The 27,734-nt window shown below is 48.7% G+C and overlaps 1 protein-coding gene across 1 annotated transcript; it reads right to left on the bottom strand.

Moving 5' to 3' along the window:
- Window positions 1-2,269: 2,269 nt before the first annotated feature.
- On the bottom strand, window positions 2,270-6,866 carry LOC147702377 (uncharacterized). Its single transcript, XM_086928782.1, has 2 exons — window positions 6,368-6,866; window positions 2,270-2,871 (listed from the first exon to the last, which is right to left on the bottom strand). The coding sequence occupies exons 1-2, from the start codon at window positions 6,864-6,866 to the stop codon at window positions 2,270-2,272; spliced, it is 1,101 nt and encodes a 366-aa protein (XP_086784908.1).
- Between the last annotated feature and the right edge of the window lie 20,868 nt (window positions 6,867-27,734).

Raw genomic sequence — 27,734 nt, 5'->3', positions numbered from 1 at the left:
CGCTATATAATATTGCAAGGAAAAAGAAGGTAGGGAAACTCGAGTTCAGACACTACCGAACGTGCACTCTTAAGTGCATCAACAGTGCACTGGGAATCGTAGCGTTTCACAGGCCTGTCACAGATAAGAAGTGCTATCAAAACGAAATCCTACAAAACAATATACTACTGGCCATCAGCAATTCATACCCGGACAACGTCGGGACGGGCTGCTAGTTATATATATTGGTGCTCTTTTTAAGAAATGTATTTTTACATTACCTCCCGTTCTGTAAAGAGCACCAGGGTCCAGCTACTGCTGGGCCTGGCTTTGCCCTGTGGCCTCTGCAGCCCTGATTCACACCTCAATAAATCCTGCTGTGCTGCTCAAGTGAGGCGAAGCAGCACAGCAGGAGAGGTAAAGAACTAAACTTCTGCCGCCGTTTCCTGGAGGGCGAGTCTGCATAACACTAATTAACTTGCAGGTTCACCCGACCCTTGCTTAAAAACAGGGACATTTCTTTTAATAACCCAGGCACTACCCAAAAACCCGGACATTTCTCCAAGTTGGAGAAAAGTGTCGGGACACCGGGACTCCTCTCCAAAACCCCGGACCGTCCGGGGAAAACCGGAATGTTAGGTCACTATGCGTTGAGGTAAACACAAACATGCGGTTAGTGGGATGCGAGACACGTTCTTTGGAGCTCCCCATCACAGTGAACTGAAGTACATATATTTGCCGTCTTTGTATACCCATGTAGCAGCGTAACACAAAAGCAATTTGGGAGGGAGGGCGAGGGGTGGGAGGCAAGAAGACCGAGATTGTTCTGAGTGTGGAAAAAGCCGCTTTATTAGGAAACAGGTGCACATTACAAATAAAAACCTTGGCAATGCCTTACAAAACTATACCTCACTAAATAAATAATTAACTACAAACCCCGCCCCCACCCCCTCCCCTAAAACTCTTTGACCCCTCCCCCACCCAACAATACAGCATTAAAACATTCCAACAACATTATAAACATCACATCATCAATGAAACATTACGTCTTTAATCAAATCATTACGTTATCATTTATAACCTTTATTCATCAAAACCCCAATCACATATTGAAAGCCAGGCCCTCTATAACCATAAACCCTGCCTGACCCTTCACTCCTGCCAATACCCCCCAAAACCTGAACGGTCAAACAATGACCAACATTCCCCTGAACCTGTCAATCAAGAATCGATCCAATACTCATCAAACAATCTACCATAAACTGCACCGATACAACCAAAACCCCGCACAGCACCTGTTCCTAGCGACAATACAAATACAAGAAGAACCCCTGCACACCTATATCCAAGAAAACAGCCTTTATTCAAAATGAAAAATACAAATTAAAAGGAGAGAGAAAAAACCCTACTAACAAAATGGGGGAAGAAAAACCCCAGAAAAAAGGAAATGATAAAAGGCAGGGAGGGAGGGACAAAAAACGCTAACAGCCCTCCTATCCACCAGGTCACCAAACCTAAAATGGTGGCTAGGAGGCGGGAACAGGGAAATTTATAATTGGGCTGGCCAGTCCTACTAGGCCAGCCCAAATGCCAGAACATTCCGACAACTTCTGTATGACAACCCCTCGCAGCCCTCCCAAACCGCCCGGGGGAGGGGACCTCCCTGCGGTCAGCTCCCTCCCCCAAGCCCCCCTTGGGAGGGAGGGCGAGGGGTGGGAGAAAAGAAGACCGAGATTGTTCTGAGTGTGGAAAAGGCCGCTTTATTAGGAAACAGGTGCACATTACAAATAAAAACCTTGGCAACGCCTTACAAAACTATACCTCACTAAATAAATAATTAACTACAAACCCCGCCCCCCACCCCCTCCCCTAAAACTCTTTGACCCCTCCCCCACCCAACAATACAGCATTAAAACATTACATCAACATTATAAACATCACATCATCAATAAAACATTACGTCATTAATCAAATCATTACGTCATCATTTATAACCTTTATTCATCAAAACCCCAATCACATATTGAAAGCCAGGCCCTCTATAACCATAAACCCTGCCTGACCCTTCACTCCTGCCAATACCCCCCAAAACCTGAACGGTCAAACAATGACCAACATTCCCCTGAACCTGTCAATCAAGAATCGATCCAATACTCATCAAACAATCTACCATAAACTGCACCGATACAACCAAAACCCCGCCATCCAGAAAGGTAGGGGGGGAGAGAAATTACACCACCTCCCTTTCTGCCCCCCCAACCAGAAAACTAGAGACAGAAACGAACCAGTATCAACGCTGCATAGCAAGCGAACGCGCCAAAACCTCACGTAACTCTAACAAGTATAGGTCCATTCCCACTCTGGACAGGTGAACACCATCATCTCTGAAAAATTCCACCGTCTCGAATTTAATTTCCCTATGGGAAATTCTGCTAAAACCAAGACCACGGCAGCAGCGAGAAACTTCAGAGTTGACCTTCTTCCTGGCCCTGTCAACAGCCCTGGGATTGATTGCCCCTCTCCAGATCCTACGCGGTATCAATTCAGTCCAAAAGACATGGCACCCAGCCCAAAGCTCCTTAATAAGGCCCAAGTCCCTCTTAATAGCTCTAAGTAACACCACACCTTTGGTAGCACAGAGATCGTTCTCCCCCAGATGGATGACCAAAATATCAGGACATAGCCCGCCCACCATATTATTGTTAAGACAAGGGATTAGCTCTCTCCAGAGCATCCCACCTTTCTCTTTCCAAACGACATTAAACATACGAGCGTTAAAACCAAGAAGTTCTCCAAAGTAACTCTGTGCTGCCTGGACTCGGGCCCACTTCACGAAGGAATGCCCAACTATCCAGACCGTCACCACAGGAGAACGAGGCCCAGCAACCGATCCTACAAAAGAAAACAGAGTTAGAGCTCATGGGAAGGAAGATGACGCATGCGCCTCCTCCGCTGCACTCCGCACGTAGCGCTGAAAGCAGTTTGAAGACCAACGCCCCAATCTCATGATATCTCTCTCAGTCCAACCTCTGTTGAAGGCTTCAGTTGCAGCACCAATCCTGAAAGAATGTGTCCCATATAATTTCTCATCCAGGCCTAACAGCTGCAAAGCCTTGCGCAAAACCATGCGGAATTGGTATGTTGTAACAGGGGTGCCATCAATGTGTTGAAACACAAGCGCATCATCACCACCCCCACACAGTGAACGCCAGCGCCGCGCCAACAGTAAAGGGCAAGTAAGCCTTGGAGCACGCGCCTGCAACCACACACCCTTCCCTTTCCTTGTCTGATCCGTTTTGGAGCTGGCCAACCATATATGCACCCCTTCATCAGAACAAAACACATCCCGCCAAAATAGGCCACACTTGTATTTTGAACCCAACAACTCCGAAACCCTAAAAGCTCCAAAAAACATGAATGCCATTAACATGGAAAATAAACACGACTCAAAGTCATCTGAACAAACAGAAGGTAGAATAGTTATCAACCGGGCCAGGATCTGCCAAGATAAAGGAGCCCTGAGTCTACTAGTATGCCCTTGCTCTCTGGCCCAACCCTCAAGCATCCTTCTGCCAATTTCCCCCGCTGTCGGAGAATAACCCCACAACAACTTACCCATGAAAGCTATCCCTGCCAATTTACCTGCAATGGTTACCTTGGTCAACCCTCTATCCATGAGGTCTAAAATGAAGTTCACCACATCCTCAGACCGACGCCAAACTTCCTCTCGCCTAGAAGCACCGGACTCCAGAAACTCCCTCCAGGCCAGAGAATAAGCAGTACGCGTAGACACAGACAAAGAACCTACCACCAGTTGTACGACCCGACATTGCCTACGTGCCACAGATGAATCGGGATCGGGGTCGGTGTTCTGTCTGCTTCCCTCGCCAGTCCACGGAATCTCACCCACTGTGAACGAGACAGAGCATCCGCAATGTCATTGTCCACACCAGGGATGTACAAAGCACAAAAGTAAATGTCGTGTTTCAAACAGCCCAGCACGAAGACTCCCATGAGCTTCAAAACCTGTTCATCCCTGGCAGACTGTCGGTTAACGATCTCCACTACAGCCATGTTATCCACACGAAAAAGCACCCTCTTGTGTGCCAATTCCTCCCCCCAAAGGGTCAAAACCACCAGCAAAGGGAAAAGCTCCAAAAAAGTAATGCTGCGACCGCCATTTAACCACTCATCCGGCCAACGTTCAGCACACCATCTTCCATTCCAATACAGGCCAAAACCATCCCTACCAGCAGCATCTGAGAACATTTGCACATCCCACTGGAAGTCAACGTCCCGTACCAAAGGAACACCATTAAAGGAAGAGAGAAAAATGTCCACATTCTCAAGTCCTCCTTGACACCAGCAGACAAACGAACCCGATGGTGAGGCAACTGTTGACCTGCAAGAGCCCTGCCTAATCTACGACAAAAAGTCCTGCCCGCTCTCACCACCCTACATGCAAAATTGAGATGGCCTAGTAACACCTGAACATCTTTCACCAACACTTTCCTTTTTGATAACATGGCTTCAAGTAACTCCAACATTTTCACTTTTTTATCCTCAGGCAGGCGAGCACACATTGCCACAGAATCAATCTCAATACCTAAAAAGGACAAAACAGTGGCAGGACCCATCGTTTTCTCGGGAGCCAAAGGAACTCCCAGATCCTCCATGAGCCCTTGGAAAGTGTCCAGAGCAGACTGGCACTCCGTGGAGCCCGGGGATCCGACAAAGAAAAAATTATCTAGGTAGTGCGTTACCAGTGAGTGACAGGACTGCTGAGTAAAGTACCATTGTAGAAAAGTACTAAAACACTCAAAAAGAGCACATGAAATGGAGCAACCCATCGGCAGAGCCTTGTCCACATACCATTGTCCTGCAAAATGTATACCCAGGAGACACCAGTCATCCGGGTGGACAGGCAACAGCCGGAAAGCAGACTTTATATCACACTTGGCCATCTCAGCAGCTGCGCCCGCGGTCACAACAAGTGACATGGCCACGTCATCCGATGAATAAGAGACTGAAACCGCCTCTGGGTCAATAAAATCATTGACAGACGACCCTTCTGGCCATGATAAGTGCTGAATAAGCCTGAATTGTCCCGGATCTTTCTTCGGGACCACTCCAACAGGTGATATAATTAAATTAAGGATCGGCCAATCGTGAAAAGGGCCAGCCATCCTTCCTTCATGTACCTCTTTATTCAGCTTTTCTTGCACCACTTCGCCATGCTCAGATGCTGATTTTAAGTTAGCAGACCATCTCCTTTCCCTTGAGCCCATGTAACCCAGCCGGAAACCAAATTGAAAACCAACCAACAATTTTTTCTTTACTGCCTCATCCTCATAGTCTTGAAGCGCCAGGCGCAACCTCTCCAACTTAACCGGTGTATGAGCCCTTGGACCCAACACCCTTAGAACCTCTGGCTCCCCTACCCCCTGAAAACTGTGGGGGTGTCCCTGAACCACCTGCACTCGCCTGTTTCCCCTGTTGGCTGCCTGCTGGCTGGTTATCCCAGCATCTGGAAAATGGGTGTCTCCTACCACAGCCAGAGCATTCGTGTTTAAACTTACAATATTCTCTGGTACAAGATCCCTTGTTAAACTCCCAGCATGTGCCAGTCCCTGACTGCGTGGTTGAAGTAGCTCCCACCCCTCCCCGGGTGGGCTTGCCCTGAAAGGGCCGGTAAACTAAAGGAAATCCACTCGCTGTAAAAATAGTCTTCCCCCCTGACGCAGAGCCCATGGTATGCTGCCATAAGTCGAGATCGAGCTCTCCCCACTTGGCCTCCGGATCCCAAGCCATCTGGCCCTGAACTCCTCATCATACTGGGACCAGGCAAACCCCCCTCCAGTAATCTGCGCCTTGCGTATAACATCCATGTATTTAAAAAGGGACACCCTGCGCTCTGGGAACTTTTCACAGTATACACTCGCATAAATAAGGAATGCAGCTGTCCAATTTTCAATGTTTAAGGGGACTCTAGGCCGTTTGGCCAACTCAAACTCCTCTTCTTTAGACCCTTCTTTGGACCGGACTTCCCGGTGTAGCAGCTTAAGGAGTTCCACATACTCACCGTTCCAAATACGTTCTTTTGTAGTTAACATCAAATGAGCCCCCAAAGGCTTTGTGACCCCCATATAAGGTAACTTTTTGATTTTCAATTCTTTACTGGCCAATGGCTCTTTAACAGTACTGGAAGCACCAGTGGTAGTACCACTCTCCACTTTACCCGTGACTTCCACAACATCATCAGTACCAACAGCAGTGTCTTTGACGTAACGTCCTTTGAGCATACTCCCTTCACCAATAACAACATCAGTTTCCCCTCCTGTGCCCACAGATACCATAGTAGGTCTGGCCTGTGCAGCTAACTGCTCACCTGGCAACAGAGAGACCACTCTCGAAGGCTCCGCCCGTGGCGCTGAAGTCAATGTGTCTTGTCTGCGAGGCGCCCTGACCGATGGGCCGTGCTCTCTTCTCACTTGCACTTGACTCTGAACCACTGGAGCCTGAAAAACACTATCAGAGACATGAGAGGGCACCCCCCCCTCCACATCCCGCAATTCTCCTTCCTCCGGACTATCTTCGTCATAGTCCAGGACCACTGAATCCAAACCAGTAGACAACACATCACCACGGGTCTTACCTAACCCGGTATCAAAAATAGTACATTTAAATGTTTTTGAAGAACCTCCAGGGGGGGGAGCAGACTGTACACGCCTGTAGCTCCCCTTGCGTTGACTCTGCAGCTCCATAGCCGCCGGCAAGGTAGGACACCTATACCTGCTACTCGTTGGGGCCAGCGGGGTCACGCCAGACCCTCGTGTGCTGGCCGCGGCGGGTTCCCTCGGTGGAACAGAGAGGGCCGCGCTAGGCATTCTCCTCGCTTCCCCTTGGCGAAAGTGGACTGGACCGCGCCCTGCCAAGTCTGGACCGCCGCACCTACTCCTATCCTGAAAAGAAAAAGTTTGGACTGGTGTGCTAGGGTCCCTGAATACAACACCTGAAACAGACCTTGTCCTCTGCAAATTAGCATCAACGACCGTCCTTTGAAACCTATCCAAAGAACGCCCCCTAATACAGCCCCTCAAAGGCACTCCCCTGGTCGGAGAGTCGCCTATCATCTCTTCATCATCACTCTCATCCAAGTTATCGCCCGCCACCGCTGAAGAAGAGGCCTGAAGAGGGGCCCCCGCACCCAAAACTTGGCCCTCACCATCCTTCTGAAAACCACGCTGCGCCAAACCTGCAGTACCAAAATGCTCCCATCCAGGAGAACCAAACATAAAGCATGGACCTCTAGCATCTCCCGTCCAACTTGGGACCGCATCCTTAACCCCCTGACCAAGCCCACCACTCACTTGCTTGAAAAACCCCTCACGCCCCAAAAAGGTGCCCGGGAAACCCACAGCCCCTGCACACCTCACACCAGGTTGGGAAAACCTTACAAATTCATCAACACCTGCCCTTCCAAGCCCCGCCAACCCCGGGCCAGGTGCAGGTCCAGCCCCACGAATCTCACAAGAAAAGGCTCCATGACCCCCTTGTGACACCCTCCTGCCATCCCTCAGCAAACGGTCATCCACCTCCTGAAAACCAGAAAACACAAAACCCCCTGACCGTGGCACCTCCTGGCCCAAAGCAACACCAGACATAGAACCACTTTCGCCCATCTGAGCCCACTCACCCTCCCCCCTAGAATCCCCCCAACAGACAAAGCAGCACCCACAGAAGAACCAGGGGTAGAGAATAATAAAGGGCTGCCCACATTACTTTCCAAATCCCCCTGCGCAGTACCAACATCATGTGAAGAAAAAACATGGCCAGCATGAGGCTCCAAACCCACCTGTCTTTCCATCCCACCTGATACAGACTGGCTGAAAACCCTATTATCAGCAACATTTAGCCCTGGTACAGAAAGATTAGAAGGGGTTAACAACATTCTGGCGCCTGTGTCGACATTAAGCTGTGTCTCTGCCACAAAACGCTCTGAAACCTGTAAATCCGGCAGATCGTGCTGCTGAGCTGCCCCATGATGAACATCAAATTGCACAGAGCCCCTGCGCACCCCTCGCGCAGACACAACGAGCTCAGGCTCCACGCGACGCTCACATAGAGGGTCAGATGCGGAGCGTTTCTTACTCCCTCTCCGCCCCCCCTCCCCCGCTTATTCGCTGGAACAGAAACTAACGCAGACGCTTCAAAATCCAAACCCTGTCCCGCCCGCCCCACCGAGGAAACCAAACGCGCACCTGCCGCCTCACCCGACTGCCTGGGAACCTTGTGGGCTGCCGCCGGAGCACCTCCCGCCCCAACCGGCAACCGGGGGCGTACAACAGGGGCCGGTCGCGCGTCATCAGCGCAAACTACGGGAGCGCCTAAAGCCAACGGAGCTCCCCCCTCCCCCGCCGCCACACGTGCTTGCAAGGAAGGGGCCGGTTTCCTCGTACGGGACCGGCCCCTTTCGCTTACCTGTCCTGAACGCCTCTTCTTAGGTGAGGAACACGCCAGAACAGCAGCGGACAATCCGGCGGAGGCCTGGCGCTGGGGGCGCGCAGGCCCCCCTCCCACCAACAAGTCCATGCGACCTGCTTCCGACAGCAGTCTCATGGCCTCCAGAACGCGATAGTCCTCCATCACAACAATAAACAGGCACAGGAAACTAATGAAAAACACTTAAAAGCACCTAGTAAATCTCCACACACAAAAAACGCTAACAGCCCTCCTAGCCACCAGGTCACCAAACCTAAAATGGTGGCTAGGAGGCGGGAATAGGGAAATTTATAATTGGGCTGGCCAGTCCTACTAGGCCAGCCCAAATGCCAGAACATTCCGGCAACTTCTGTATGACAACCCCTCGCAGCCCTCCCAAACCGCACGGGGGAGGGGACCTCCCTGCGGTCAGCTCCCTCCCCCAAGCCCCCCTTTTTTAACCTATGTACTGTTCAGTTCCCAGAGCTTTACACAGGTGCCACTCACTGACAAGCCCCACACCCATTATGAAAATGCGTTTCTATACCTGCATAGGATTTTACTACTACCTGAATCAAATGTTACATTAGCATAATAAATACAAAATAACATTATTCAAGAAACACAAAAATCGAACTTCAAATAAATCCAGCTGACTGAACTCTTAGCATTGACAGAACTCTAATGATGTGTTGATTGGGAGGGTCAGCAACCCAGAGATATCTTAAGGTCGGACACACTTCTGGAAAATATCAGTCCAGCTGAATCATAAACAAAAGGCGGACTCTGAGGAAACGTCCAGACCAACCGGCTGCAAAACATCCTGTGCAGCCCCATTCAGCCCGACTCGGAGCTCCTTAACCCCGTCACCCTGAGCCGGAAGTGGGAGGGGCGCAAGAGAAATACTGCGCCAACCAGAGTATCAACAACTTCTGCTCATGATAGGTGGGCAAGACAGTGAACCGTAAACCACTGAGTGGGTATAGTTGACCACCTCTGTCCGCCCTACACATAATAGCATGGCTGGCATTATAAACAACGTGCTACTAAGATCAGTGGGTTTGGGTGTGTTCGTTTGCAAACGGATTACTGGTCCGTAACCTCTCTGGGATGTTCATTGAATGTAATGGCCGCTCTGAAGCATGTGGTGAATCAGCAAATTGTGAGTTCGAATCCTGGCGAGGCCAACTCAGCCTGCCATTCTCCTTGAGTCGACACTGAGTCGATTAATATTAAGTTGGTTAACATATGATTTACAGCATATAGAAACGGCATGCCTGTATGAGGCGATACATTAAAGAAAGTAGCAGTTTTACATAACCATTAGTGGGCTGGATGGTGGTGTTAACTAACCCCTGACGCTGTCAACGTTTCACACGGAATGCAAACCGTTTACACATGCTAAAGGCTTGTGAAGACCGCTTTTGAACACAAGCTTGCGCCTCGCGCTACAAGTGGGAGGGGTGGGAGGAGTGCAAGAGCACACAAAGCATTTCCCTTGCTGGAGCGAGCCAGGGGCACCATATGTTTGTAAGTTAATTACAAACATATGGTGTCTAGCTCGCTCCCGTAAACGAATTGCCAGACGTGCACGCGTTGCCATTGAAGGCAATGGAACGCGTGCACGTTTTTAGGGCAATACCTAAAAACGGCTTTTCCTCCGATCTAAATGTCTGATATTCTTCAAACTTTTAGTCCTTCTGCCAGTTTATCTAAAACTTTGGAAGTCCAAGTTATAAATAAAGATGCCTTTCAACTCTGTTTTTAGCTTTTCACATTTGCTGCTTCAATGACAGAGGTCAAGTGTCAGGCTATGTTTTCTGGGAAATTACTGCTTATGTTTTTTTAACATGGCGATTGGTGTTTACAATCTCCTCACACTTTGCAGTCAGAGAAAGAAAAGTTAAGTGAATTATGTGACAATCTTGCTGGGCTGTAGAGAGTGTGAAATAAGAGGCTGAAGGATATACTTTTTGAAACACACAACAACATTAAAATGAGCTGTACACATTCAGCAGTTTGGAAAAAATGAAACACTTTTTGTAATTCTGAAATGTGATGGAAACAAATAATAAGATCAAAATAAACAAAGTCACTTTTTCTTGTTGAGGTGCAATCAATAAATATTAATTGAAACCCAATTTCCACACATTATCATTTGTGTACACTATCATTTTATCAGTAAGTCTGTGTCTGCGCAAAATGAGTTGCCATTCCACCCGAAAGGTGTTGCCTGTAAAGGACAATGTGCTACCACAAAATGCATGAGTTATGCTAAAAAATCACCCACCTCATTTCCTTTATAGCTAGGTGGGTTACAAAAGTTTGTCATGCTCAGAAGTGGTTTGCTGTTCTAAAGTTTGCGAAGCATTGCCTTAGACAAATAAAGGGTTTGCCAGTCACCCTAGGTATCCTTTCTACTTAGGCCTTTTATGTCCAAACTCTGGTTAAGTCCAGTTAACAATGTACGAAAGAGAAAGGCCTTAATTTAAAGTGGGGCAGAGTGGGGTAAGGTATATAAAACGTTTGATACCGTTTTCTACTTTGAAACGAGGCGTAACATGTTAAATTTAGATTCCACTTTTGTTTTTTTTCTGGGTCTTTTCCCATGGTAAAGTTCATCAAGTTTTACCTGGCAAAATATATATCAGGATTAATATAGTGCTGCGTTAATTATTACATAGCTTGCAATTTCGATCACACTGCAAACTGCCATTTACACAGCGATCTGATTCTAGCCCTGATATTATTAGGACCATTGCATATTTATGAGAGTCATGTGGAGAATAGGAGTGGGTGAAATTTAATGTCATTTGGGGAATTTTGCATTATGCATGTTAAAAAAAAATCCAGAAATGACACCATAATGCCACTTTGATTAATTACGCAGTATTTGCAATAAAATTGTATTATGAACGCACCATATGCTGTACAAATTTACCACAAACGCACAGGAAAAAAAACTCAAGCTATGTTTTCTAGAATGAAATGCACCCTCACATCAAAAAGGTGATGTGAGGATGCACTAAAATGTAGTGCGAATGGGTTAACATTCCACGTAATTACATGTGACACTGCTGAAATCTCACGTAATTGCGCAAAAGCAAATTACATACATTTCTCGCACCTTTAGTGCAGAGGCCGGGGGTAGGCGGGAAATAGGACTCTAGTCTATTCATAGTGCTGCCTTGGGCTCCAAAGGCCAGCCTGAACGACCGGTCTCCATTTTTAGGATTTCGTTAATGACTAGCAAACAGAATAAATTAATGTAAAACCTTTGGAGTTATAAGAATAATGGCATAGTAAGTGGAATGCAAGTGTCATGCTTGAGGGACAGAGTTTTGGATTGTGCACCTTGATAATCCGGCAACTACTGGTTTCATGGAGGGCTTTCATAATTAGAAATCCTGTCCTCAGGAAAACCATTGAAGGCAGGTATTACATGTAACATCCTGTATGCAGTTGAAGCTCAGTTTCAGAACACCGATAGCAAGAATTCCTCAGTTTTTTCTTAACATAATTTTTGAATTATTTATTCCCAGGGACACTTCAAGTCTAAAGTGAAATGTAGGGGCGTGGCTTGGACGCCGATCAGGATGGCGGCGTGAGCTCGCAGCTCCGCGCGGAATCCCGCTAATTCTCCTGATTTCTGCACCCTGGGCGACCCGAGGTCGACACTCCTGCCCTACGAAGTGTAGGGGGACCGCTGGGCGTTGATAGAGAGTTGCTGGGGGACTGCTGGCCCCGAGGAGACCCAGTTGGGCGACGGCTGAGGTGTCGCCGAGAGTGAGAAGAAAATGGCGGCGGTGCGGTCGGGCAGCTCCGGACACCGACATTGAGCTGACTTGGCGCCGACTGGTGGAAGGCTCTGCAGCCGAGAGATCGAAGCGGTAGGGACTGTGGCGACAGTCCTGAAGATCGGGGGACAGGGACCCGACCCCGCTCGGACTTTGTGGACACTTGCTGGCCGCTATCCCTCCCTTTTCCCTTCCTCCTCCAGGCTCACGAGGGGGCAGTTCGCACAGTGCTCACCAACCTGGCCCTTGGAACTGCGGGCATCGGCGGTGGCACTTGATCCTGTTCGACATTGGGAAGTTAGCGCCGACCCACGAGTGCCGGGACTGGACGGGTTCCTGGCCTGAGACGCAGTACCCTAAGATGGCGGCTACGGGAGGGCCGGTGGCCGTGGAGCGCGGACAGGGGGACCTAGCGGCGCAGTCCCAGATGGGCGAGACCCCCCGACGGAGTTGGACCAGGAGCAGCCACTGAATCGACGCCTGGATGCCATACTAGATGCAATTACCTCGACCAAGGAGGCGTTGCAGCAGGACATCGCGCAAGTAGCCACGGGGCTGGGGCTATTGCGAGCGGACCATGCGAAGCTGGCGGATAGGGTCAAGGACCATGATCAGCTGCTATTGGACCTGAAACCGTCGGTAGTGACCGCGGAACACAAGATCACAGACATTCTGGCCCGGTTGGACTCGCTGGAACGACGTGCGGAGGATGCCGAAGGCCGCAATAGGAGGAACAACGTGCGAGTCGTAGGCCTGCCGGAACGAATTGAGGGGGAGGATGCAGTGGCCTACATGGAGGACTGGTTTCAAACTGTGGTGGCGCCGGAGGGGCTTACTCCTTTCTTTACCCTGGAACGAGCCCACAGGGCGCCTGCTCGCCCGCCAGGGCTTGGCCGCCCCCCCCGACCGATGGTGGTGCGGCTCCTCCATTATAAGGACCGGGACCTCCTCATCCAGAGGGCTCGGATGTCGGGCCCGTTTGAGGTGGAGAACAGTAGGGTTACCATCTTCCCGGACTACACGCAGGCGGTCCAAAGGAACAGAGCATCGTTCCTGGCGGTGAAGAAGGAGCTGCGAGAAGAGGGCATTCAATACTCCTTGCTCTTCCCGGCCAAGCTGCGGGTCATCCTGGATGAGACCACGCACTTCTTTCAGACTCCGGACGAGGCATGGCAGTGGCTGGAGTCATACAGAGCGGGGACGGACAGGTCACACAAAAGTAGGCGAGATCGGCCTAAACAACCTCACGTCAGACAATCGCAACGCATCCGGTCCCGCAATAGGCGCCAACAGGAGAAACGGGAGGCTCAAATGGCCGCGGAAAAGAGAGATGCGCTCGCAGCGACGGCGGCCATCACGGGGTCGCAGCAGGAAAGTGAACTGGTGGAGACGGACTCTGGCGGAGAAGGCAGCAGGACAGGAGAGGACCTTTCGGAAGCGGAAAGCTCGAAGGGGACGGTGGTGACCCCCCAGACTTCTGATGGGATATTTCACGGTTGAGGCTGTGTTGGGACTTGGACAAGATCTGATGGTAGGGAGGTATCCTGTTGGTGATGGGAGGGTTGCCGGATAGGGAGCCGCGTAGGCAGGACGGGATGGAAGCGCGGGGTGTGGGCTCCGCTAGCTGGGGTCGGCGATAACTCACCCCCCTAGGGCCCTTAAGGCCTTCTGTGGTGGAGACCACAGGTTAGGAGAATGTGTGGTTGGTTTGAGGTTTGGATCGGGGCTGACACTGGGTTTGTAGGCTCTGTCCTGGGGAGTGGGGTTTGGGGTGTTTTTTTGTTCAGAGTTTGTTTCGGGGGGGGCAACTGCTTTGGGGGGGATGTGAACTGGCGTTGTTTGACCTGGACTGATCGCTGCTGGTATGGGGACGTTACCTAACTTAAAATGCCTAACGTGGAATGTCCAGGGGCTACGAACCATGGTCAAGCGCCACAAGGTGCACGCATATCTGGTGCGAAGGGTGGTCCAGATTGCTATGTTACAAGAGACCCATCTGACAAAAAAAGAGTGTGCTGCGTTGCAAAAAAGATGGCGGGCCAGGTGTTCGGCACCACTTACTCAGCATATGCCAGGGGGGTATTGATATGGGTGAGAGCAGGAATACCGTTCGAGGTGCTGAACCAAGTAGTGGACCCTGATGGCAGGTTTGTGGCGGTGGAGGGGAGGTTGTATGGTAGGGATGTGGTTCTCTGTTGTGTGTATGCGCCAAATACTGATCAGGCCCGATACTTCGATGGCCTTTCCGGGTCCTTGGCCTCTTTCCTAGCGGGCCCGGTGGTACTAGGGGGGGATTTTAACTCGATTACGGATGTGGTTTTGGATAGGTCTCACCCCCCCCTTGTTTATTCCCCGGTACGTAAGTTGGCCATGCACAGGAACAACTGGCAGGACAGGTGGGGGTTGCTGGATGTGTGGCGGGAACAGCACAGGGACACCAGGGACTATTCTTTTTACTCAGCTCTCCATGCACTACATGTGAGGATAGATTCAATGCTCTGTGGCGGATCCCTGGCCCCATTGATTTCACACACAGAATACTTGGCTAGAACCATTTCGGATCATAATCCCCTATTGGTACATATCCAGTGGCAGCGGGAGCGCTCGGCGATTCCAACATGGCGGCTCCGGCCAGACACGCTGGAGGACTCAGTGCTCAGTGACGCTGTCCAACAGGGCATTGATAATTACTTCGGCGAGAACGAGGGTACGGCCACGTGTAGGTCCACTGAATGGGATGCGATGAAAGTGGTGGTGAGAGGGGTATGTCTGGGTCGGTTTTCGAATGCTCGTACGACTGTGTTGAATGCACTTGCGAAAGCGGAGGAGACTCTGAGAGACTTGGAGCGGCGCAGGCCGGCCAGGCCAGACTTGCAGGCCCGGTTGCTGGAAGCGAAGGAGGTGGTCGCCACCGAAACGGAACGGTTGAGGTGTTACGACTACAGGCAATACGCCATCAGAGAGCATGCTGAACGGGATAAGGTGGGCACGCTCTTGGCTAGACTCGCTAACCCTGAACTTAGGGGCTGCCCGGTCCTTAGCATTAACAACGCACTGGGGGAGACGGTATATTCCCAGGCAGCGGTGTTGGAGTGCTTTTGTGTGTATTATGAGGAATTGTACCAGAGTCAGTTGGGAGTGGAGGCTCAGGAAATTGCGGAGTACCTAGAGGCGAGGCAGCTTCCGGTCCTTGATGAGGAGGACGCGAAAGAGTTGGGCGGTCCGATCACGCTTACTGAAATACGGGCGGCCGTTAAAAATATGGCTCGGAATAAAACACCCGGGGTGGATGGGTTACCGATAGAATTCTACCAGCAGTTTGTAGACAGCTTGGCGCCCAGGCTGCTGGTGGTGTACACGGAGGCTTATGAGTCAGGGGGTTTGCCTGGGTCCATGAGGGAGGCTTTGATTGTGCCGCTCCTAAAGCCCGGCAGGGATGCAACAGATGTAAGGTCCTATCGCCCGTTGTCCATGTTGACGGTGGACTACAAAATCCTGAGCCGGATTCTGGCCGCCAGGCTGGCCCCACACATGACGGGCCTGGTACACAGGGATCAGGCGGGGTTTATCCCCACGAGGAGCATTGCGTTGAATATCCGTCGCCTGGTTGGGATAATGGACGCCATTTTGGACGAGGATGGGACCCAAGCGGTCTTATCCGTGGACATAGAGAAGGCATTTGATAGTTTGGAATGGGTCTTTCTGGATGGAGTGCTGGAGAGGTTTGGCATAGGTGATGGATTCCGCCGATGGACGAAGGTCTTGTACTCCTCAGCGACGGCGCGGGTACGATTGGGTGGTCTGTTGTCTGCGGCATACCCGGTGGGTAGGGGCACGAGACAGGGGTGCTCCCTTTCCCCCCTCCTCTTTGCTCTGGCGATGGAACCCTTGGCGGTCCACGCTAGGTCGGGTGACAGATACGTGGGGATAAATAGCGGCGGGCGGCTACATCACATCTCGCTATATGCGGACGACCTGCTGCTGTACCTAGACGACACGGAGTGGGCCCTGGAAGGAGCGATGGACCTGTTATCGGAGTTTGGCCAGTTGTCGGGCCTTAAGGTCAACTGGGCGAAGACCTGTGTGTTCCCGCTGAGAGCGGAGTCGCCCTGCCCTGCTCGTGACTTAGGGGTAGTCTGGGAGCCATCTTGCTTCACTTATCTGGGAGTCCGTATATACCATGTGACCACGGACCTATTAGAAGGCAACATTGGTCGGTGCGTTCGGGCGCTGAGGGGCAGTATGTCCTTTTGGTCGACCCTCCCGCTGACGGTACTGGGTAGGATTGCTCTCTTGAAAATGGTGGCGCTCCCCCGCCTCCTGTACTACTTCCGGACGTTACCCATTTGGATTCCTCAGAGGATCTTTAGGGACCTGAGGACGATGATTATTGGTTTCCTGTGGGGACATGGCCGCCGTAGAGTGGCTCTGAGTACGTTGCTACGCCCCAAGATGGAGGGGGGGATGGCTGTTCCTGATTTTGAACTGTATTACTTGGCGGCGCAACTCCAGGTTCTCATGCAACATGTGGCCCGGGTGTTTAGGGGACCGGAGGGGGACTGAGAGCTGGGGATACAACGCCATGTGCTGTCTTATATCGTTATGCAGCAGAGGCTGGAGCTGCGGGGCCTCACTATGGAGGAAGAGACGCTCAGGCTGTGCTGGCAGAGGAGTCTAAGGAGAGCGAAGGAAATTCTGATTGGCATGCTGACGGCCCTACCGCACGGGGGCGATTGGTCCCCGTTGCTGGAATGGGAGGAGGCGGGACTTCAGGTGGTGGGAGACCTTTATGTCGATGGGACCTTGGTGCCCTTCGGAGTGCTTAAGGAACAATTCGGGCTATCTGACGGGAGGTTCCTCTTGCATGCAGCGGTGGTAGCGGCTATACAGAAGCACTGGAAGGGAGGGCTCATAGAACCGGACACAACTATGGCATGCCAGTATGTGGTGATGGCAGCGGGCACCTTTAAGGCTGTGACCTGCCTCCATAACAGGATGTTGCACGAGGGACTGGAACCGCTCCAGGGGCTCAAAGCTAAATGGGAGGAGAGTGTGGGCAGGCCCATCCCAGACACGGTGTGGAGCCACATTTTACGGCGCACATGGAAAGGCACGAGGAATGCGCGTTTCCAACAAGTGCATTTCTTTGTGCTACATAGGGCCTATCTAACTCCGGAAAAAATACGGCGGTACTTCCAGGTGCAGGACGCACGGTGCCCGAGGTGTTCGTATCCGGAAGCGGACATGGATCATTTGTTTTGGGGTTGTCCGCATTTGGAGGCCTACTGGGCAGAGGTGGGGGACCTCCTAAACGATGTGACCGACAGGGAGGTGGACTTCGACATGGCGGCATGTCTGTTGCTCTGGTTCCCGCACACCAAACACACTAAGGTGACGAGCAAATTTATCGACTTGGGTCTGATACTGGCACAAAGAGAGATCTCATGGCATTGGAAGTCAAGGAGCGGGCAATCAGTGAGGAGGTGGAAGAATGAATTGCTGCGGTGGTCTGAATGTGAGAGTGTGCTCCGAATGAAACAGGCTGTCAAGCTTGGTAATGAGAAAGCCTTGGATGCAGCACGTGCGTGGGAATTGGTGGTGCAAGCCTTGCGTGACTCTTTAGTGGAAGATGAGGACTGAGTGAATGCGACCTGTGGACACTGCGAGGCGTACTAACTCAGAGTTGTCATTGACACTGTAGCGGAATCCATACTACACTTAAGGACGGGACACACACCATTAGCAGTTGCCGGGGAGGGGACATTAGGGGGTTGTTTAGTGGGAGTTTGGGGTGGGCCGGAAGCCAGGAGGTTGGTTGACCGCGATGGCAACTCTGAGCTGAGAAGGGCCGGTGGGGTGTAGGCGATGAGCGAGAGGTGGTAAAGGGGCACGGGCCAGGTATGGTGGGCCCTACAGTACTCGGGGCGGGTCCGGAAGCGGCTAGTAGCATTGACCTGCATAGGTGGGATGGCTGAAGATGTTATTTGTTGTGGGTGGGGGGGTAAAATGCAGATACGTAAAATGATCTTTCGACCATTGTCCCTAAGGGACACTCACAGTGATGCCTTCCTACTAATTAGGGTACTATGCCGCCCGGCCTCCGGGATGCGGGCTGAATGGCTGTGTATGGTATACGATTTAATGATTGAACGGGGGGACATTACGAGTGGACTGGTTGAACATTTGTATTCTGTGGTTTCTAATTCTGCAATAAAAACAAATTAAAAAAAAAAAAAAGTCTAAAGTGAAATGTAAACTTTACATGCCCAGAGCATTTACCTTACTTGAACACCTGAAAATCAGAGATACCTCTTATTCGGAAAGACTCATCCCTTTGTGAAATCCAAATATGGCCTAACTTGAATAGCCCATTCACTGCTCCTACTTTAGCTACTGAAAATGTGGACATCTTCGTGAACCAGAATGTTTATTTTTAAAAATGTATTCATTTTTTTGCAGTTTTATGTAGCACAAACTTGACCTGAAGATACTGGGGCACTTTACGTGAGCACATGTTACATTACACAAGAACACATTCATTACATTTTTTGTAGACACAGGAGATTAAGTATTTTGCCTAGAATAACAAGATGTTGAGCCAACTCACATCTAGTTGCCCAGTTCCAAAGTTGGCAACTATGGCTGATACACCTCATCCTCTCATTGTACCCTTAAGTCTCTGCTTCAAAAAAATACTTCATTCACCTGTGGCTGCTAGGATGATTTACTCCTATTAAAGTTAATGCCTTTCCATGATTATGGAAATAAGTACATTTGGTACTCCCTGTTAGACCTAGCATCTTTTGGAGTGCTTTCCCCTGTCTTTTTGCTTCTAGCCATCTGTTTTTGACTGTGTGCTGAACTTCATTTTGGCTGGGTTTAGGACCCTGGGCACTTTACCCCTGCTGACCAGTGCTAATGTGCATGTGCTCTGTGTCTGAAATGTTATGGCATTTTGTTGCTCCATGATTGGCATATTTGATTTACTATTAAGGGGTCAATTCCGATGTCATTTGGAAGGGCTCCGAATCAGATTCGTGTTTGCGAAATCTGATCTGGAACCCTTGTTTCTGACCGAATCGTACACACTTCCCAATGACCGAGTACGATGCCTGGGAACCAGTAGGGTTGTACGAATTGGTTCAGAAAGGCATTGGGACAGGTCGCGTTTTTCAGAGCGTAATCATACAGCTCTATAGACTCAGTTTCCGAACATGCGAGTACGATGACTGATTCAGACAGCCGTTCTGAATCGGTTTCTCCAGAACTTATTGGCTGCTGGAATCTGTCTTCACTCCCTGTTAGACCTTGCATCTTTTGGCTTGGTTTCCCCTGTCTTTTTGCTTCTGGCCTTCTGTTTTTAATTGTGTGCTGAATCTCATTTTGGCTGGGTTTAGGACTCTGAGCACTTTACCCCTGCCGACCAGTGCTAAAGTGCATGTGCTCTGACTCTAAAATATTATGGCATTTAGTTGCTCCACAATTGGCATATTTGATTTACTAATAAGGGGTCGAAATAAGGGGTCGATTCCGATGTCGTTTGAAGGGCTCCAAATCGAATTTGTTTTTTCCAAATCCGATCCAGAACCCTTGTTTCCGACAGAATCATACACACTTCCCAACGACCGAGTATGATGCCTGGAAACCAGTAGGGCTGTACGAATCGGTTCAGAAAGGCATGGGGACAGGTCGCTTTTTTTGGGGCCGAATCGTACAGCGAGTACGATGACCGATTCGGACTGCTGTTCCAAATCGGTTTCTCCTAAATGAATCGGCAGCTGGAATCTGTCTTTGGGGCCCCAAAGCAGGCCCCCTTCACCCGGGGCTCATAGCAGGCCCCCTTCACCCGGGGCCCATGGGGGTACCCAGGGGACTACCCTTTACAACCATGCACATTGTGGAGAGAGTGCCCACCACAGGGTGTAAGGTTTTCCCCAACCACTCTTTTCTTTACTGAGAGCCTGTATTCTCGTTCAGAACACAGGTTCTCATTGAAGTCAATGGGAGTCTGACCGAATCATATCCGGAAGCATCCTGATACATCCAAATTGCTCGATTGGATAAACCTCAATCCGAGTTGTCCAGAAAGCATTCCGGAACCGATTTGGGAGGAATGCTTTCCGAACGTCATCGGAATCGACCCCTAAGTCTCTAGTGCAGTGCACTGTGTGTGTCCAGGGCCTGTAAATCAAATGCTACAGGTGGGCCTGCAGGACTGATTGTGCCACCCACAAATGAACATACACAACTCTAGCACACACAGTAGTTGTTTCAATAGTATATATTACAGTCCAGTAATATAAAATCAAAACAAGTATTTTCTTTTTGCTTGTCTTCAATTTCTTTCATGGTTTTTGCCTCATTAGCCGCTTCTTTTGTTTCTATAGCCAGCCAACACTTGTTTAATGAGTGAGGGAGAACCTTATGACTTCTTAAGGGCTACAAAACAGCAATGGTTTGTCCTAATCATATTTCGTCTTTACAATTTGTTCAGTTGTATTTTGATTTGTGAATCGATCAGTTATATTGATCCTGTGCATCTTTATGTAATATTAAATAATCATATGATTTCAGGTGTGGTAATGGGTTGAGACCCATGCACACAAGTCTCAATGCACCCAATTGTTTGTGCCGTTCTTTGAGTCAAAGAGCGTCACATTTATAGTTTGCACAGTGGCTCAGGTTCCCTTTGAATGGGGGGGCTAAGGTTCTTTGAGGGTAGCTGTGAGTCCATCCATGCCTGCGGATTGTCTGCTGTGCAATGATCTGGAGCGTGCTGCCTGGAAGGAGGTGGAGCTCAGGTCGCACTTGGAGATGTTGGTATTGGAATGGGTGTACCTGACCACTCGGTCCATGGCAGCACGTGAGGGTGATCAGAAGGACCTGGAGCCTGAAAGAGTGGCCCAGATCCCTGCCTAGAAGAGGAAGGGAAAGGGGTGTGGGAAACCTGCTCCCAAAATTCCTATGGTCCAGGAGGAGGCTGAACCTGAGGGAGACGCCCCAGAACCTGCAGGGAAAGATGTGGTCAAACTGGAAAACCTGCATGAGATGTCCCAGTAGCAGCAATACGGAGGTCCTTGCAGGGAGGAGTTCTGCACAATACAGATAAAGTACCCTACTCTTGTGGGTCTTCAGAAGCAGGCTGATGCCCAGACAGCAACGCCAAAGGGTCAGTTCGGAACCAGTGCATCCATGCAAAACCGAAGCATCACTGCTGCCTCCACTGGAGCCGTGGACATTGCTTGCTGAGTGTGTGGCTCAATGACTTTGACATTCAACGCAGCCCCAACTGTGCCGCAGTGCCTCCCAAGAACCGCCACTGCGTGAGTCTCGTGCATAGTTTCACTGAAGTCTGTGAAGCACCCCTCCAACTGCGAAGCAGCCCCAGACGGGCTTGGATTTTGACCGACAAATCGCTTTCAACTCAGTGGTTTGACTTCCACATTGCGAAAACTGAAGCACTGCGCTTCTGACATTGATGCATCATCAACACTGCATCACCTTCAGGAACCAAGGTCTCACCCCAGCAACTGATACATCATGTACTTTATGCAACTCAACGTATCATCCCAGAACGTCAAAGCTTCAACGTCCCTGCACCACCTTAAGTAACCCACTCATCACATGCATGAACAAGACCTCACCTCATCTGCAAGGTGCATTGTCTATGTTCTCCGATGCTTTCAAGGTACTGTGAGGGAGTCTGTGTGATTCCAGAAGCCGGCCTCGGTCCATTGCGGTAAGGCTGAAAATTTGGCTCTGTTCCGGTCAAGCGTGACCAGAAAGTGTGGAATACTTTTGTGGTGTTTTCAGTGTGTTACTGTGTATGTGTGTACAAATAATTTACACATGGGGCCTCATTTATGAGGCCTTGCGTCAGTTTTGCGCTGCTGATGCGTCACTTTTTGTGACGCATCGGCAGCGTAAAACATGCGCCTTGTTGCGCCATATTTAAAAAGTGACGCATCTAGGTAGATGCGTCACTTTTTAAACCCCTGCGCCACATTATACCTGCGTCAGGTATAATGTATGCAGAGGGGGCGTTCACCCGCAAAAAGCCTCGTAATAGTGACGCTGTGAAATCTATGAGATTTCACTGCGTCACTTTTAGGATGCTGTTGCGTCAAAATCTTGCACCTGCCTCACAGCAGGCGTAAGACTGACGCAAGCCCTTTCACATGGGGCTTTCCCCATGTGAAAGGAAGCATTGCTGGAGTTGCGTCACTTTTGTGACACACTCCAGCAATGCGTCACTTTTGCGCCTACAAATACGTCAGAAATACTGACGTATCTGTTACTCCTTGCGACATGATTCGTCATATTATAAATATGACGCATCAATCATGTCGCAGGGAGAGCGCAGTGAAAAGTGACGCATTGCTGTTTTCACGCAGCAATGCGTCACTTTTCATAAATGAGGCCCCAGGTCTCTTTAGTTTAGCCTGAATGCTGTGTTCCAAGCTACAAGAGACTGAGCACAGGTAAACTTTCAATGTGTACTACACTTACCCTGACTGGGGTGTGGTCCCTTATTGGACAGGGTGCATACCTCTGCCTACTAGAGATTCCATTTCTAACACTCCCAGACTGTGGTGTTAAGTATTTCCAAATCGGTCAAAACATGGAAAGAAATGAGTCTAAACCAGCAAAAATATCACCATGTCACTCTCTTTTATGCTCATTACACTGAATCTGGCTGTAATTCTCGCAGTCACAAGCGGTCTGCATTGTCCCTTAGGCTTTCCATAAATATGGCACTATCATTCGCCCGTAAAATACAGAAGACAACATTAAGGTAGGAATCAGAGATACCAGGATAATATCTGGTTAATTCTTCAAACCTTTTTTGATGGCTCAAAAGGTTTTGTCTGGAAACCCTAGGTGTCAATCCGAAACACCTTTCGATGATAGAAAATAAAAACAAGTCACATTTCAGTGCTAATACCTATGTATATATTGCAGAAAATGAAACTTGATACAGGTAAAGCATGAAATGTTTCCCGCACACTCTTTCTTTGAAAAAATATTCCGTTACCAAAGCTTTTCAAGTTGCCCCTAAATGAAACATGTTTCACAACTATGGCATTAGGCATTGCACTGCAGGAAACTTGGGCCACAGATAACGTACACCTCGAAGGCTATGCGGGTTTTCATAAACCAGCAACCAAAAACAATCAATTCGGTAGACCATCGGGGGGCATTTCGATCTATGTAAAACATCAAAAGATGATGATGGTAAAAATGGTAAAAATTGATTCTGACTCACTACAGGCGCTCATAATAGAGGGTGATAGGACCCGAAAAGAAAGTGCACCCATTTTACCGATAAATTTATACCTCAATGCACAGGGAAAGTACAAATTGGACACCACCAAACATATTATAACACTGATAAAGGAAATACTACATTCCAACGCGCTCCTGGCCAAAGTTATCACAGGAGACTTTAACCTGCATCACCTGGGTACATACCAGAGTGATACGCTCGGGTTAAGCAGCGCAAAAAGGGTTTTCAATTCCTTCCTAAAAAACTACGACCTAAAATCTGTAAGGGACACTTGGAAATCACCAGACTCTAAGCTCGTGCGCGTGGCCACATTTCGGGATTGTTCCACCATAGATTACATATTTTTGTGTAATCTCTTATCCAAGAAAATTGTCAATACTGAAATAATAGCACATGAGACCAGTGATCACAAACTACTGCAGGTGGACCTAAATCTGTGCCTACTACAGAGGGAACAAGCCGAGGCTATATCACAATCAATAGGGACCGAAGAACACTCCCTAGTCAAAAGGATAAAGTGGAACACGTCCCAAGCCAAGCGGTTTAACCTTTGGAAAAAAAAACAAGAGATGAGCTCGGGGAATCCACCCACCATGGAAAACTGGACAAAGTGGATAGGAAACCTAAAAGCTAAATTGGTCAATAATCCTAATGTCAGCGGCCCGGGAAATATAATGCTTACCTCAAGATTAAGACATAATACAAATTTGACTATGCTGTTGCGTAAACTAAATGAAGCAAAACGATTACACAAAATTAGAGGAACAAAAGAAACAAGGGAGGTATGCATAGACCTATCAAAGAAGAAGAGACACTTAATATGGTCCCTCAAACAGGAAAAACTAGAGCACGACTGGGTAACAATACATGAGCTTTCAAAACCCAACAAACAACGACAACTTTGGCAATACATTGCAAACTTGGAGAATGGCAAAGTGGATAGGCGCAACTCAGTACACGCCGATGTTTGGACAAGGTACGCTGCCTCAATCTACACTGAGAAAGCATTTATCGCAGCCCATGAAAAACAAGAGGTCCTACTTGCAACTGGAGAAGAAACTGTTATGGAAGCCCGCGCGGAATCACTTGGAAAACAACAAGAAGGCACCTTAGTTAAACAAGTGATAAGCAGGATAAGAAGAGATGGGGCTCCTGGGCCTAGCGGCCTCCCAGGGGCAATCTTCAGAGAAGATCCAGTTTACTGGAGTAGAATTCTCTCCACACTGTTTACCGAATGTAGACTAAAAGCACAAGTACCAGACTCGTGGCGAGGGTCCTTCCTGCATCCTATCTTCAAGAAGGGGGACAACACAGATCCAAAATATTATCAACTCATTGCTCTCCTGGACATTGAAGGGAAAGCCTACGCCAGTACTCTACTGAAGGAACTCAATGAATGGATTAAAGAGAATGAAATCCTCCCCCACTACCAGACTGGCTTTCGCAAGGGATGCTCCACAATTGACAACATTGTGGCCATGTCATACTTGAGCCAGCAAGCAAACTGTAAAAACAACAAACCAATTTTGACATGCTTTGTAGACTATTCAGCCGCTTTTGACGGGGTACCCCGAAATAAGCTCTGGAAAAAACTGAGCAATTGGCACATCCCAGCAGGACTCCTTAACGCTATCATTTCATTAGACAGCAATACCTGGATCCAAGTAAAACTAGCAGATAATACTATAACAAAGAAGTGTCAGACAAATCGTGGATTAAACCAGGGCTGCGTACTTGCCCCCACGATTTTTAATCTTTATACTGCTGATCTGGGGAAGAAGCTTCGGAACGCCAGCCTTGCAACACCAAAAATCGGGAGAAACAAACTGCAAATTTTACAATATGCGGACGATTTAGTGGTAATGGACCACATAAAAATTGGGCTGCAAAGAGGGCTAGAAGCCTTAAATAAGTACAATGAAATCAACAAGCTCATAATCAACGCGCAAAAAACAAAAGTTGTTATTTTCGGCCAGTTCCCCAAAAAAGCCTCACTGAAATGGCACTTGGGGAAGGAAATCATCACAACCACGCGCTCATATAACTATCTTGGGTGCTGGCTAAGTGAAACTGGCAAAGCTACATTACATACGCACACAATTAAGGCCAGAGCACAAGCAACAATTTTTTCGATATGCAAACTAAATGAGCTCATGTAGAGCCCAACGTCAGCTCCCATTAGAGAGGTTCTACAAGCCAAGATCAGGGCAACCGCAGGATATGCACAACAGGCGTTCCCAGGCAAAATGGAGGCAATGTTGGATAAAGTACAATGCCAGGCCTACAAACGTATTTTTAAACTTCCCAAATACACTCGTCACAGTCTAATTCATTTGGAGTTTGGCCTAAAGCAACAAAGTAAGGAATGCTTGGGTACACATGCTAAATACTTTTACCAAGTTTTAACTGCCCCAGCTGGAAGTTTAAAAAGTATGCTGAAGCCAATTTACGGAGATACCGCTAACCCGTGGCATAGCTACAAGGAAAAAGCAGTTGAAACGTTGGGGCTTGCAATTGAAAACTGGAAAGATGCACCAACAAGCTACCTGGCGATTAAAAGTGCAATACACAAACAGTGTCTTTATTCGTCAATTACAAATGATCTAGCAGAATTCGTAACAGAAACGGGCCCACCCGGGTTGGCAACATCATATACAGGGCATAAAACACAGCCGTACCTCAGCCAAGCACTTGGAAGGAAAGCACTCAAAAACATCATAGCGTCCTTGGTTACCTTGGAGTATGACCCCTCAAACCCACCCGGAGGATTCCTTTCACCCATACAGTTTCACCCACACAGGCAGGCATCCTTTCTGCTTTCTATCACCTTTCACCCATCCTTTAACTACCCATGCATCCTCACTTCTTCATGAGCCACCTATTTGCATCCAAGGGCCACTTCCTTCACCAACGCATCCTTTCTCTGCTGAGCTGAAGATAGAATAGAATAGGCCATCAGTTACCCAAACCCCGCCGCTAATGCTAATGTTAAGTAAAGGGTGTCTTCTTCAACTATTCAGTGTTCACAACAAATTAGTCTCAGCAGAAGAACAGGCTACTGAGTGTACACCCTTGCAGCAAGGGTGTTCATCATTCTAAATAAGTAAGTAGCATGACTTAATACCGCCCGCCACTGCTGCTAGCTCACCCCCTGCAGTTGCCGCATCCGCTCCCTCTGGAGTGGCATTGCCCTTACCACTGGTCCCGGCACTGGGGGTCGATAAGACTGGAAAAAACATTTCAAATTTTTTACATGCCACATACGCCTCCCCTATTTATTTTTTTCATTAGCAAGATTGAAAATACATAATTATTGATACATACACCACACACATCACTATCTATAATTTGGATACTAGAGTAGAGTAGACAGTATTGTCGTATCAAAAATAACAATGCAATCTGCACAGCACATTAGTTCTACTAGTAGTAGCAAGGAGTCCTTACTAGTACTAATAGTAGCCTACGACCAATGGGTTCTCTGAGTCTTACAGTACCACTACTAGGCAACCCAGATGTAAGGGGAGTGGGAAAGCTGCATGGAAACTCAGAAGAAAGCAAGCTACAGACAGACTAATACAGAGTCAGAGCAGAGGTTAGTCAAATGCAGTTTGATTTGATGTGTAAGTAAAAAAAAAACAGACACTAGAAACAATGCTAGTACTTAGTAGTAGGTAATGGAGCAAAAACAAGAATTTAGGAACAGATTGATTGAAGAAGATTTTGGAAAAATTAAAATTAGAAAATGGAAATAATAGAGTGGTAAAAGTTAGTTGAAATATTAATATAACAACAACAGGATGACTTACTGGGGCCAGCAGCAGAGCCATCTATGCCTGAGGCCACTTCCTGCTGCTCCTGGGAGGGCCCTCCAGCTCCCGCACCAGCCTCACCACTGCATCTCTCAGTCTGAACTCCAACCCCCTTTGACAGGCCAATTACTAAGTCTGAATTTATATTCTTCTTAATGCATAGATGGATGCATGCATATTGCATTCACCAAATTGGTTGGTTGCTAGTCACTCACTATATGAACTACAGAAGGTTCTACTAGGACTGAAATCATGTGAGAGGACGGGTCACGCAGGCTGCTAAATTGCCACATAATTCTAACTAACTACTACCACTATCTTAGAGACAGGAGGCAGTACAAAGGAAAGGACTAGAGTCTTTCCTATCTGGATTACCTA

This window comes from Lissotriton vulgaris, chromosome 7 (genome assembly GCF_964263255.1).
Source record: "Lissotriton vulgaris chromosome 7, aLisVul1.2, whole genome shotgun sequence".
In the NCBI taxonomy this organism is placed as follows: domain Eukaryota; kingdom Metazoa; phylum Chordata; class Amphibia; order Caudata; family Salamandridae; genus Lissotriton; species Lissotriton vulgaris.
The sequence above is the reverse complement of the archived record's forward strand: the minus strand, read 5'-3'. Positions and strand labels throughout refer to the sequence as shown.